The 15,062-nt window shown below is 42.6% G+C and overlaps 1 protein-coding gene across 1 annotated transcript in view; it reads right to left on the reverse strand.

Annotated features, from left to right (window-relative positions):
* The window catches only part of pde1cb (phosphodiesterase 1C, calmodulin-dependent b), a gene marked incomplete at both ends in the record, with an annotated part of 75,152 nt that extends 62,681 nt beyond the window's left edge, over positions 1 to 12,471 (reverse strand). The window contains 4 exons of the mRNA XM_080836174.1: positions 1,494 to 1,544; positions 4,831 to 4,915; positions 10,821 to 10,916; positions 12,295 to 12,471. Of these exons, the coding sequence (XP_080692300.1) occupies positions 1,494 to 1,544; positions 4,831 to 4,915; positions 10,821 to 10,916; positions 12,295 to 12,471 (409 nt within the window). The remainder of the gene's footprint in view (positions 1 to 1,493; positions 1,545 to 4,830; positions 4,916 to 10,820; positions 10,917 to 12,294) is intronic.
* Positions 12,472 to 15,062: the final 2,591 nt, after the last annotated feature.

Below are 15,062 nucleotides of genomic sequence, written 5' to 3' on the forward strand. Positions count from 1 at the left end.
GTTTGTTTATTTAAATTGCAGTTTTTACAATAATTTTCACACTTGGTTCAATACCATGTACACTTTCTCAAAACACTTAACACATCCAGCATATTAGTAGACTGTGAACTAAACTGTGGATACTTTTCAATTGCTTAGATACAAAATGCAGTCAATGACCACTTCTTCCAAAATTCATGGATGCCTGGCTGCTGATGTATTCATAAATGTATTCAGCTTCCTGCTTTGCTTTGTTTGTTTGCAGCTTTGTTACCAACTAGACTATTCAACAGTGGTGCAGTACAGCATCTGTTGAAATGTGAAGAAATATAGATGTAGGTGTTGCTGAAGACATTTTCCCACTATTACTGTTGCATATGAAAGTCATGGGCTATCAATGAGACAAAGTGACCCGAAAAGTCAACCACAATAAACATGTCCAAAGAACACAGATCAGCTACTTGTTAGCCAACAACACTAACCATCGTACCACTGATCACACCTGCTTCTTGCATCACAAAACTGGTATCTACAGTATTGTGACAAGGCAAACCAACAGGGCAGTTTGTTCTTAGTGTCATGACAACAGCTTGCCTTGAAATATTTGTGTAATATAGAGAGGATTTTAGGTGGATAACATGTGCTAAAGGTTTTTCTAAAGATTCAAGGCAAGTGAGAATGTTGTAGTAGCTACTGTAAATCAGTTTATAAAAATGTCACCACGGATCAGCATGAGGGCTGCATGACACCTCTAGTGGCAGTCTCATGGGTTGTTGTCTCACTAACTGTACTGGAGAAGAAAATTGTCTGCATACTTTTTTTGTGCTATAGTGTACCACGGAACATTTTGCATGGAGCTGTCTTGAGGCATAGCTCAATTTAATATTTACTGTACTTCATATTATATTACATATTTTCTGTGTACGAGGTATACATGTTTCTTTTCTTATGCAATGCAACACTAAACTGTGCCAAAGTAGAGGATACAGCAGCACATAAAATATGCATTTTGCAATGCTTCAAGTTGTCTGTGTTTTTTAGGTCATTGGTCTTTGAGTGACAAAGAAGAGAGAGAACATTTGCTACAGTTACGGCAGCATGAGTCACTTTTGGGTGAAGTATGAAGTTTTGTGGTGCATTTTGCACCTAAGGTTAACTGATATGCTGAGGTGTGCGTCTGTAAAGCCCACTGTGTGAAGAGTTGAAGAGTGAAGAGACTGTGTGAAAAAGTGTACATGGTATTGAGACCAAGTGTGCAAATGATGGAAAAAAAACTGTAATGCTCTACTAAATGCTAATGAAATGTTGCCATGTAAAGTCATATCCTCGGATTCGCGTGAATCTTATTAAGCAAAACCATCTCTTAGTTCACAGCCAAACATGTCAAATAAGGACATGCAGTTCTTGTTAAGACTAGCAGAAGTTTGTGTTGCACAGACAGACACACAGACAGGCTGACCCAGTTCTGGGCCGGATGTGGCCCAGACCCAGAGGGAGGGTGCAGCGTTACTCACGGGCAAATCGGTCCAGGGGCCGACTGTTGCCCTCGCCGTCCTCATTAGCAACTGTGGAGGACAGAGACCACACAGAGATGAGACGTACGCGGGGGAGGAGAGAGACCAGCAACCAACGTGTGTGTGTGTGTTTATGTGTGTGTGTTTATACGTGTGTTGTGAGTGTGTGTTTATGCATGTGTTTGTGTGTGTGTTTGCATGTGTGTGTGTGTGTGTTTATGTATGTGTTTATGTGTGTGTGTGCGTGTGTGTGGTTGTCTGTGTTTATGCATGTGTATATGCGTGTGTGTTTGTGTCTTCTTTTTATGCTTTCTTTCCCTTCTTCGGATTCTATTTCAGCCTCTGCTTCCTCTGGTTAAAATCAGTTTGCTTGTCTCACAAGAGCCCTGTCTGTCGTACGTATTTCAGTTAAGTCGATCAAATGTCCCATTAGCCAGTTTAAATTAACGCGATGATTGAAGACAGGCTATCTCGGTTCGTCCAAGGCTGACTTGGCTCAAACGATGTTGTTACTTCAAACCAGACTTCACTTATCAGAGCAATTGCGCGTGCCCGTCCTACTTCAAAAGGGGGGAGCATCACCAAAACCCTGATTTTTTTGACGGTACAATGGCTACTTTCTCTGCTGGCGAGCAGGAGATGATCATGAACGCTTATGAGGAATACAAGACCATACTCATGGCAAAATCCAACACCGCCACCGCTGCGAGAGCAAGACAAGAAGCTGTGTATGGGGCTGTGTATGGGGGATATATATGTATGTATATAAAACGACAAGTGTGATAGTGGTACAGGGGGTAAAGGAGTTGTATAAAGGAGTCGTTAAGTAATTGCAAGGTTGCTAGTTTGACTCACCTCCTTACCAAGTGTATTTTTACATTTCCTTGTAAGTCGCTTTAAATAAAAGCAACTGCTAAATGACCAAATGTAAATGTATTAATAAGAAATTCAATAAATTGAAGCAGTACATAGAAATTGTCTGTATTTCTCTTTATTCTTATCATGAGTCCACCTTAATGTGGTGTGGATGGCTCGAGAAGGTCTTGTAAATAAATTATTCCTTGTCGGCTGAATCGGTAGCGCTCATACAAGAACTCATCATGATGGAATAACGAATCTTGGCGATCGCGAAGAACTCTCTCCCTATGAAACACTAATCTAACTAATGTCGCACCTTCGCCAATGGGATCTCTGAGGAAGGGAGGGCCATTTTTTTCCGAGGGAGTGGCAAGCTTATCAAGCTAACTAAAGCTGTTAGCCTGCGCTGGAGCATGTTCAAGTTTATTGATGTGTTGCTATGGTTATTTAGCCGAAGTTGCTTCAACAAACTGAAAAGAGGGACTTATGTCATCTCATCCTGGAAATTATCTTGGTAACTCGCTAAACGAGGTACGACGAACAGGGCCCAGATTGACTGTAACCGTAAATATTAGATTTGTATCTGTTTTGATTTGTCAAAACATAAGTAATTGTCTTCATGACAGTCTTTTAGAAATTATGTATCATTTCAAGTTTTAAGGCTTTTTGTTTTCGGTTTTATTTAAAATAAGGGAAATTCACAAACTATTCTAACATTCATATAATTAAACTAAGCAAAAGGGCTAGTGATCAAACATCATGTCTCTCAAGACTTAATCAGTTGTTCAAAAAATGAAGTCCATGGAAACTCATTCATTTGATCTGCTTTACCCTTCTGCTCTGGTGCCAGCAGATGCCTAACTTTGCTGAAGATGTTTGTACGTGTAAGTGGGGGTGGGAGGACAATGTGGCAGGGGAGGCTCTGATGCCTAAATAATAATCTGTATGGTCACAGCTGTCACAGGTTTTAACCAAAGAAAATACAAAATAATATGTTAACATAATTCACTGACATTCAATTCAGGACATCCACAACCCCACACATACCCAAACACACAAACAAAAACACAATACACACACACACACACACACACACACACACACACACACACACAGACACACACACACACACACACACACACACAATAACGACAGCACCATCTTTGGCTTAGAACCACTCACTACCATCCACTTTGCACTCGTCAATAGGAGCTATTAGCAGGAGTGCTGATGCAGCAGATGGCTGTGACGTGCAGAGGTGAACAGAACCGGGGGCACGAACCAACATGCAGGCTGATTGACAACATGTCCCACAGAATGATGAGCCGTCCACTGAGCCATCGATTGCTACACCACGTAACCATGACAACCATCAGATGTTGTGGAGATGCCACGGGGCATGGCATTACCAGAGTGATACAGGGAATAATGCATTTTGGATGAGTATCAGGGGTGGGAAAGGAGTTTTGGAATTGATCTGAATTGAGTTTAAAAATGAAGATGGGGACACAGAAAGAAAAACAAAGACACATGTTTTTAAATATCAGACAGCAGTTCTGTACAATCTGGGAGGTTGTGCCAAAGGTCTCTTTTTCGCTTTCTCTTTCTCTGTCATGCTCACTGTTCGCTCTTCCCTTCTTTCTTTTCTGTTTTTCTTATTTTCTGTGGTGTGACTCGCACTGCCTCCCCTCTCTCCCCTTAACACCTCCCTCCTACTCTCCTTTCTTGCTAGCTGTGCAGAGGTGAGATGTGTCGATTAGAGCGTGCCAATGTGAGCGGATGGGTAATGGAGCAGAGCATGGAAACCGCCGCCGTTACCATTACTGCTACCGCTAGCGTCGCTGCCACAGAAGGGAACGAGCCCCTCGCATGCATCAGCCCCTATAACACCCACGGCTCCTGTTGCCATGGAATCGCGGTCAGCTTGAGAAGGTAGAGGTCGACAGGCAGCCTACAATAGTTCCTTTGTGCTAATTGGATAGGTGTGTGTGTCTGTGTAAGAGTATTTATTTATATAACGAGCGCAGCCACGGGCAGCCTGTATCTAATGTGTGTTGGTGAATAACTTCATGGAAGATCAGACAATGGAAGCAATTATCTAAAGAAAATGAAAAAGGCTTCTGTCATGGAAAAAAACATATCATGCTAAATGGTCTAAACTAAGGTGTTCAGGTGATGACAGTGGTCTTGTGTTATGGCAAGACTTTTATACAGTTCGCACTTTAATCACACACTCTCAAATACATGCACAAACACACACAAACACATACACGCACGAATAAACAGAATTACTCATGTCTCTTTCTCGGTCATCATGTCCTTATTTCTGAAAGCTTAGTCAGTATCAGTAAAGAATTGTTTAAATGTTTTCCATAACATTACCCAAAACAGTACCCCCCCCCCCCCCCAACTCGCTCCCTCCCTCTCTCTCTCTCTCGTTCGCTCTCGCCCTCCCTCCCTCCCCCTCTTAATCACTTACCAATTGTGAAGCTAAAGCCATCGATGCTGAAAGTTGCACTCCGACCCTTCTTAAATCTCAGCTTCTTGGAACTGGCCTCTGACATCTCCCAAAACAAACACACAAACACACGTGTGCACACGGGAGACAAGCTCTCCACGTCCTCTCCGCTACCACACTGTTTGAGTGTGTTTGCGTGCGTGTGAGTTCAACTCCTTCAGACAGCATTAACTGTGTGGGTATCCATCTCTCGTTTTGTCTCTCGATTTCTATAAAACAAAAAATCAGAGCAGTGTGTTCTTTGGTATGGCTTGCAACTGTTCTGTGTGAGAGTGCATGCCTGCATATGTGTGTGGGGGCGTGTGTATGGGTGTGTGTGTGCCGTGGGGAGGGAAGTTGTGCGGAGTGTCGTGTGTGTGTTATGATGTCTCTAGTCTGCCCTGTCTTCTCCTCACACACCTACTTCCATCCCTCCGTCTCCTCTTCCTTCTCTTCCTCCCTTGTTACTGAAGTGTTAGCTCTCTGGTGACCCCCCCCCTCCCACCCTTTTCCTTGTCATCGCTGCAAAGACACAGACCTCACTCCCTCCCTCACAGTGCAACTCTTCACAGCTGCAAAAATATGCTTCAAATTTTAAATGGTGCCACAACACAAACACAGACAAACAACCACACAAATAGACAAACAAACACACACAGATAGCTAGAGTGAGATACACATACCCAGAAAAATTATAATTTTCACACACACACACAGGTAATGTGATGTGTAGTATACTTGCTTATTTGCTTCTTCTTTAATTTTCTTTCCACAGAGATCACCATAAATTGTGTTTTTCCTGCCACACTGAATTATTATGAGTCAGAGGAGCACTGTGTCTTGTCTTGTCACTAAGTTTGTTTAGAGTTCTCATCAGCAGAGACACAATGCTGTGTTCTCACCTGCCTTTGAGCTTTCCACCCCTCCCCTCCTCTCCTACTCACTCCTCTTCTCTCCTTTTCAGTCCTCTTCTCTCCTATTCACTCCTCTCCTATTCTCTACTCTACTCTCCTATTCACTCTTCTCCTCTTCTATTCACTCCTTTTCTCTCCCATCCTCTCCTCTCCCCTCCTACTCACTCCTCTCCCCACCTATTTACTCCTCTCCTCTCCCCTCCTGTCCTACTATCACCTCTCCTTTCCCCTCCTCTCCTACTCTCTCCTCTCCTCTCCTCTCCTACTCAATCCTCTCCCCTCCTATTTACTCCTCTACTCTCCTCTCCTATTCACTCTTCTTCTGTGCTCCACCCGTCTCTCCTACTCTCTCCTCTCCTCTCCTACTCACTCCTCTCCCCTGCTATTCACTCCTCTCCTCTCCTATTCACTCCTCTTCTGTGCTCCACCCGTCTCTCCTCATTTTTCTTATCTGTCCTCTGCCCTGTTCTCCGACCCCTCTACCCTCCCCTCCTCTCCTCCTCTTTCCTGTCCTCTTCTCTCACCTTCTCTCTTCTGTTCCTGTCTACTGACCTCTCTCTCCTGCTCCTCTTCTCCTCATCTTTCCATTTTCCTCTCTCTGTTGCTCCTCTTCTGCTCATCCTTCCTTTCTCCTCTCTCTTCTACCCTCCCCTCCCTTCCTTTGTCCTTCCTCAACACTCTTACAGTAAGAAGTGACCAAGACCTTTGACCATGACACACACCTCTAGCATTTCAAGTGCCCATTCAGCCTCTGCTGCTGCCCAACGCTAAACTGATGATGGATTTTCCCCCCCATCTATCATGGTAAGCATTAGAATAGAGAATGTGGTTTGCAGTGCACATTCAGATGTGTTTAAAACAATCTGATTGCTCAGTTAAAAAAGGGCTTTCGTAAAAATGCAAGACAAGGCTGACTCAGAAAATGTTATATCTACCAGGCAGAAGAGAGTAGTTGAGACAATCGATTAAGGCAGTGTATTGAGAGATAAATTAATTTGTATAAGCCAAATAAGAACATCAATTTACAGCCAAACAAAAATGTCTGAAACAGTTGCAATAGTCTACAGTGAAACCATGTGTGGTTGCAATTGCTTCACATACGGTTCTCCAACATGAGTGGCATTGAAGAGGGCATTGTTTGTAGGGGTGTATGAATGCAACACTGCCCAGCTCTCAAGGTCTCCCTTTGTGCCTGGTCTAGAGTTGAAGACGTCAGCGTCACTAAGCAACCGAGTGAGACTAATAATGTGACTTGTCGAGAAGGGAGAGAGAAGGAATTAAGCTTTCCTGGAAACCACATTCCGTTTTCCTGGGACCACATCTGGTCCGAATCTGGCCCGGATGTGGAGGGGCCGGCATGTCTGGGTCTGAACCATCTGCTGCTGCTGCTGCTGCTTCTGCCGTGTGCGCTCATGTTAGCCCAGATGAGCTTAGAGGAAGATAGCTTCTCCTCAGCTCTCTTTCTCTCAGCATCTCTCCTGGGATGCCGTTTCAGCAGATGGGGCTCTGGGTGAGGACAGCGAGAGCCGGTTCTTTAAAGAGCAGCCACATGTGTCTATAACTGGAGGATTGGGCTGACACCGCTGACACCAGAGGCTTCCCTACACGTTCCATCTGAGCTGGAATTACTAGGCATACAGGGGCAGCTGACTGACTTGTTAGTGTCCGTTTTAGGAGTAATGGCGTCGCAGCATCTGAATGAACATGGCATGGTGTGTCGAAAAGACCGCACATGGCTGGAACCGCATCCTGCCTGCTACAGTAGCGCACAATGACAATTTGTTTGTCATAGCTGCACAGCAAGTCCGGTTTTAGAGGTGTAGAATTACTCCCCTGTATTATCAATCTGTTTGATTACACCTTATTAGCAAGGCAGAGGACAGATCCATGTGTATCTATTTCCTGATCACTAAACTTCTGGTTCATTATAATGTCTGTCGGCGGTTCCATGATTTTATTTAAGTGCGCCCATGATTGAAGGACACCATTTTGTTGTGAACTGAACATCTTGTAGGTACATCTCTGAAAGTCATCTGAAGCGACAATGGAGAGCCATTTTCTCAATGACAAAAATCACAAGACATTACAGTTTTTAAAAGCTACATGTTGCCTGGGCCTGTGCCAAGTTGCTTGTAGTGCCATGTACAATAATGGTACGTAAATAGTAGCACATGTACAAAAAAGTAAACCACAAAAAAAAAGACTTTAAAAAAAGGGCTTTACTGAACTAACCTAACTAGCTACTTTAAACACTCTTCAAAATACTGAAAGCTGAAAAGCCTCATGTAAATACTCACTCTAACAATCATGTTTGGGGATATTTTGCTCGCTCCTTGCTCAGCAGCAACATCTATAGTCTTAGGTCTTTACATCATTATTTTATTATAAACATCACTAAGAGTTATTGATGACAAACAGACAGATAAACTAAATGTCAGGTCTTATATTGCACCTTTGTATTCTACACCTGCGCTTCACACAGGGTGCAGGTTTCAGGAGAGGAGAAACACCTAAAGCAATAAGACTGGTGGTGTTGTTTGGTAAACACTGTTTAAAAAAAGCGTTATTGAACCTTATTGTCACATCTGTCTCTGTCTTTGCTGCCATTGGAAGTGTGTGAGTGTGTGTGCTTGTGTGCATCTGTGTACGCCTGTATGTGTGTGTGCCTAAGTATGGTGGAACCCTAAAAAGATTATTGACACCGTCACATAAATTGTTTTTCATCTGTATTTATCTCATATATCTTTGCATTGTTTCAGTCTGGTTTTGGATTTTTTTTTTCAATTACTTTCAATTTTTTCAACTGCATTTTTTCAATTACTTTCATTCTTTCTCTCTCTCTTTCTCTCTTTCCCTCTCTCTCTCCTTCCCTCACTCCCCATCTATTTTCAGCCCCTCAATCCACCAGTAATTACCCCATCCTTCATTACCACCTCAAATAAATGTTATTTTATATCACGCACGGGTGGAAGAGAAAAATGGAAAAACTGGCTCATCCCAGGCAGGGGGAGCTGATCGCCACAGCAACCGTGCAGAGACACACACAGGCGTACTGTAATGATGAGAGAGGCTGGCAGCAACCAGGGAACCTGTCTATTCCCCATGTACTGCCTCATTAGTGGGACATTTAAGGTAATGTTTGCTTTCCGTGTTTTCCTGCAGGGAAATGCTTTGACATTCAGAGAGAGCCAAATAGATACATAAATACACAGACAGGCAGAGAGAGAGAGAGAGAGAGTTATAGGTACTATGTTTTTATTTCTCTCAATAATGAATGTGAGAGATGAACACACTGAAAGAGTGATGGTATACTGTCTCACTTAAAAGGATCAAATGACAAAACGTTCTTTTCTTGCCCTCAGGTAAAGCTACGTCAAACAATCACCTTATCACTTGTAAGCATACGTACTGTATGTGTATTCTCCTCATTTTGAAGTAAATGGATGTTTTGTCTACCTCGATGCTCATCTCAATGTCTGGATTAAGTGTTCTTACCCATGATAAGCCCCACATGCTGGAGTCTAAATCAATCTCATGTTTATACCCCCCTCCTCTTCTCTCTCTTTCTTTCCCAACCGTGGAGACTCAATCAGACACTCAGTTGAGTGTTCCTCTATTCTGTGTCAATTTTCAGCTATTTCTGTGACCCTTTAGACAAAGGGCACATTACCTCAGGGAGCACCAATCACGTCCTGCACCTGACCTACTCTCCTCCAAAATTTCCTCTCCTCCTTTCCTCTCTTAACCTCTTTTCCTGCCTCTCATTTCCTACTCTCTTATTTCCCTCTTGTTCTCTTTACTCTTCTTCTTCTCCCAACCTGCCACCATTCTCCTCCCCTTTCCTTTTCTCTCCTCACCTCATCACCTCTTTCCCTTCTGTCATTGTCCACCCCCCATATCTCTTCTCCCTCTTTTCGCTTCTCTTCTCTCCTCTCCTCTCCTCTCCTCATCCCCACCGTGTCCCAGCCAATATCCACCCCCAGTCATAATTAGCCGGGTGCTCCAGCAGTGTTGCCATAGCCTCTCCTTTGTGCTGTAATTGCCCAGCTGCGAGAGCGAGTCCTCCACTCCACTTCCGCCAGGACTCTCCCATCACATCAGGTCATGTCACTGCACTTTACTCTCCTCCCTGGCACCATGTGCAGGACACATACACAAAGTTGGCAACCTCAACCCCCCCACAAGATCAAAACTAGAGGACAAGAAATCAGGACCAGACGGAGGCTCAATGAATTGCCTGCACTGAACAGCACTCAGGAGAGAGTAAAGGAGTTGCTATTGATTTACCTAACAAAAACATGAGTCATGAGTTTGATGAAACTGAAACATAATTGTTTCTAATGATTGAGCCTTTGAGTTATAGCTCACTCAGATTCTCCTTTGACCAAAACTCAGCTTGTGAAAGTATCTATTTTATATTTCTGAAATGGTTTCAGCAGGATTTGTCTATTTAGAAAACGACAGATGAAAGGTTTCCTGACTTTCGAAGTAACACTATCCAATAGTTTGCTTTTATGAGGTATGTTTTCTTAAAGACAACTACCATTGGTGATGGTTTATGGCCATGTAAAAGATCGATAAACACACCTGTCATTACCACTAACCATTAATTTTAGACCAAAACTCTTAACAGTTTAAGCATTATGGGACTGATCTCAATTCTCAGTCATCAGTAAGGACTGGACACTGCAGCTCTATAGTTCTTGGTATAGATCGTTTTACACTGAATGCAATCCTAATCACTGGGGGGAAAGCAGGGTGGTTCCCTGGATGACCCCGGCGACCTTTGACTACTGCAGACTGCAAATACTGCCTCAAAACAAGCATTTCAAGAAATCCCTTCATTTAAAGCATCAATCTCCTTTTCCATTAGTTTACATTTGGGTCTAGGAGTAAGTGACTGATCTCCAACCCATGTTCCTCAGCCAAAATCCTGAGAGGACACAAGATCCTTTGGAACCAAACATTACAGTCCTGCAGGATCAAATAAAAAGAACAGAACGTACTAGAGGTTTTGATGAGCTATTGGCCCTCTCTGCCGCACAACACACATCGCACATCATGCAGCAGCCAGGCTGGCTGGCTGGCGTCTCCCCACAGTCCGGGAATCATGGGAGTTCCCGGAGGTGAGGCGAGGCGAGGCGAGACCTGCCTCTGGCTCCACAGGAAAACACACCAGGAGGCGTCAGAGCCACATGCTCATGGCAACCAGTGAGCAAGGGGTTTCTTTGAGGTATTTTGAGAGCCACCAAGGGACAGGCTCTTCCTTCAGGAAGAAGAGGTGGTGGAAGATTTGGCAAATGAGATAGAGAAAATAGGGTGCGGAAGAGAGGGATAGAAAGATAGAAACAGAGGGGGAGACAAAAGGGAGAGAGAGAGAAACAGAGAAACTGCTTTATCCAAGCTAAGTGTATGACTATTATTAGGGAAATAGGCTTACTATTGAACCTATCTGGAGATCAAATGACTGACCTGTAAAAGTTAGTGCATGGCTGTTAATCTTTACATCCCCACCATTCCCTTCACGCTCATTTTCTATTTAATTATTTAATGTCTTCAGTGTCTGTCTCATAGTTTCACTGAACAGACCGAGATAACAGATGTATAATATCCTGTTTTATGATATGATGTATTTTGCTGTATGAGTAATATATGATCGAGGGTGTAGTTCAGCTACACATGGCTTACTGTTTTGTGTCAAATTGGCAATGTAAGCACTTCTTATGATCTACTTTTAGACCCTTATTAAGACTTTTAGGCCCATAAAATCTGTTGCAGTTACTCACACAAAGCATGAATGGAGAGTACAATTTGTTTGTGGGGGTGAGGCCAGTGCATACAAACACGTCCCTCTTTGATACATGCATATGTTACACGAGCGCTTGAGCCTGGTCTAACATCAATAGACGCTGCAATTCTAACATCAAAGAGTTGGGCTGAAAGTTGGGGAGCGCTCAACAGGCACATGCGTCGGTGATCTTCAAAGGATCGCGAGCTACTATTCATGTTTGAGCAGATTGTAGCGTTTTTCTATTGAACGTTTCTTTTCGCCATTCTCCTGTGAAGTGTTTTCCCATTATACTCTCCTACATTGACCGTTGTGTCGGAACAGCACTGGGTTGCTATACTGCTCACCACAAAAACAATCATGGTTGTTTTGCTATGTAATAAATTAAATATGTAGCCCTGATGCACTGTCTTCAACAATAGTATTATTGTTTTTTTAGTTACACACTTATGTTGATGTCCTTGTTATCATTAACATTTTGGTCGTCAGTCTATCTTTGCCTATCCTTTCATTTGGGTATTAAATGTCCCGCGAATTTCTACCATGCTTGACATGTTTCTTTAAATGACGTAACTTTAAATACCATTATATATTTGAGTATATGATACCTGCTTTTCAAACCTGAGACCTGTGGATGGAATTAGGAAGAAACCTTTCAAACTCACCCTCTGAAAAACAGTCACTTTGTGTCTGAACACCTTTGGAAGTTTGTACTCTTTCACCGTTGCCCTGCGCGTCTAGTACCTCGGACAGCGACTGTTTCCTGCTCTGTCGACTTCGGTAGCTCGAGCGTGCCGTTTTCTTTCTTCCGTTGTCCGACTCGGGTGCGGATTGGCTTCTCTCCGCTTCTTCCTGCGGTTCCGTGCCCACTTTGATAAGAGCGTTGCGCGTCCGTGTAAGCGCGGATGTAACCGAGCCCATTCCTGAGCCAGTCGCACCTCAAAACAACCCGCTGGTTGAAATGTCCTTAAAGTTCAAGCGGTATTTTAAAATGAATAAGCTAGTCTTGAACTTTAAAGGGCATGTATGCTAGTAAAATTACGGTAAATCCTTACAAAATCGCACAAAATAGCCTATAAACCAATCACGTTCGTTAAATCAAGCCAGAGTATAAATAATAAATCAGTTTGCGTTCATCTGAAATTATTCTGCCCCTTGGCATTTTTACAAGTCCGAAAAACAAGGTAGGTTGCTTGAAATTGCATCTGCACCATCGCTCTTTCCTTGGCAGGTGTCGTCTCTGGTCTCTCGAACAAAGTTGCAGTCTGGCACACACTGTCCCTTGGGAACACCTGCAACGTGAACAAGCGTCTCCTCTGTGTGTGACAAGTGTTTTCTTATATTTAACACTATACTAAAATAACACCCATTTACATGGTGGTAACCCTGTTCAAACACAGTTCTCCGGGACGGTTGTTTTCCAAGCCTAAAAAGTTTACGTGCACTCTTTCCGAACTTCCAAGGACCCAGTAGGTTGCGTAAAACGATGGTAATGGAAATATGCTCGTCACCCCATAATTCTGACATGGAAAGAGAGAGTCAGAAGCGTAGTTAAGATGATGCCTCACCGTACGTGCCCCAGAAGAAAAGACCGCCTTGTTCTACACGAGAGCACGTGGCAAATTGATGTTTTGAGTCTGAGGGGGAATGAGGAAGTCTAGCCAATAGCAACGGGAACGATCCATTTGCCAAACACCCTCTATGGGCCTTCGCTGGTATCTCACAAATCCTTTTAGCCGAAACATAACGATGAACACTATACCGTCATCCAGTGGCTAGCAAAAGTTTTAACCCAATGAAAGTAATTTCCATTTTCACAATTTAAGTTATATTTACATTTATTTTCCCGGTCTATATTTTCATTGTGAACACCTACACTGTAGTGTATTTCTAAATGCTTAATAAGCCATTTAAAAAATAAAAATATATATTCTGCTTACATTAGTATTCAACCCCTATAAATATATCTACAAAACTTGTTAGTGATCCCTTAACAACAATAACAACCTTAAGTCTTGAATTGAGACAGTACCAGCTATGCACATTGTTCCGCAATGGTTTCCCCCACTCTGTGTAATTTAGGTTGATGGGATGGCGACCCTGGACAATAGTGCCACAGATTGTCAGTAAGATTTTGAACAGGGTTCTGACTCAGCCATTCTAGAATAGTCACTGTCTTTGAGCCAATCCAGTGTTGCTTGGGTAATTGTGCCTTGGGTAATTGTTCTACTGGTAGGTAATACGTCTCCCAAGACTCAGTTTTACAACAGACCGTTACAGGTTTTTTTGTGAAGCTGAGTAGAATTTATTTTCATTTATTCTCAATTCAATCCTCAAATGTTTTCCAGTTCGTGCAGACAAAAAATATCCCCACAGCATCATGTTACCACTGCCATATTTTGTAACATTGTTACTTTTACATTTACACCACAAATAGTGCTTTGAGGGTTTGCCAAAAAAAAGCTCTATATTTTGGTCTCATACGACCTTAAAACCCTTTCCCCATATCTCAGGTCATCTCAATACATGTTTTATTGAGGATCTTCTAGAACAATTCTAGAACACCCTCTAATACAGCAGTTTTATTGATAGCTCTTAAGTGGAGTCCTACACCTGCACTCCAATTCTAGCCACAGGATGATGGCAGGCTTGTGGTGGCATCCCTTACCAGTTAATATCTTCCCTGTGTGCTTCTTTTGGGGTACAGCCTTTTCTGCAAAGCATCTGAATGATGTATTGCAACTTCCATTTTCTTTGGCTCCAATAGTGCCCAATTGGATAGCTAAACACTTGGATATTTTCTTGTAGCCTTTTCCTCACTCAAGAATTTGAATCACCTTATTTTTTATGTTATTTATGTGTAAGACTGTTATTTCACAGTCTGCCAAATGACCCTTAGGCACGGTGATTTTCATTGCCAAAAGGAAGTCTCTACTTTAACCACTCATAGGTAGTACCCAATCTGCCTTAATCTGGAACTCAAAAGCACGTGGGGATGACTACGTATTCAAGTAGTATATTTCAGTTTTGAATGTATTTTTAATGTTAGCAGACAAATAACTTGTATTGCCCTTGTAAAAATACTAGAGCATAAATTATTGCAATAAAAATACTATGTATGAAAATATGTGTAAGCATCTTTTGTAAAAAATCTTTTGTGAAAATGTTTGGAGTGTACTACTGTAGTATATTGGTTGGCTTCACCATCCTGCTTTAACCATCAGTGGCCATCGGGTGGCAGTGATACATTACACTTTAGGTCAGCTCACTTTAAACTCTTAGAGAACACTTCCCAGAGGATGGCTAAGTATGATTATGGATGGAGTGTTACATTTATGCCATGCTTTGATATTCATGCAGTGAAACAAAGTCTCAGTTGGAATGACCTGTCTGTGTTCACATGTGCATAATTCGATCTTCACAGATCTCCAAATGCAAGCAGATGTACTCAATAAGGTAGGACTAGGGATGTTTAGAAATGTTCAAGTTATCTAGTTATAGTGGTAATAGGC

Source organism: Sprattus sprattus (genome assembly GCF_963457725.1).
Source record: "Sprattus sprattus genome assembly, chromosome: 4".
Taxonomy (NCBI): Eukaryota; Metazoa; Chordata; class Actinopteri; order Clupeiformes; family Clupeidae; genus Sprattus; species Sprattus sprattus.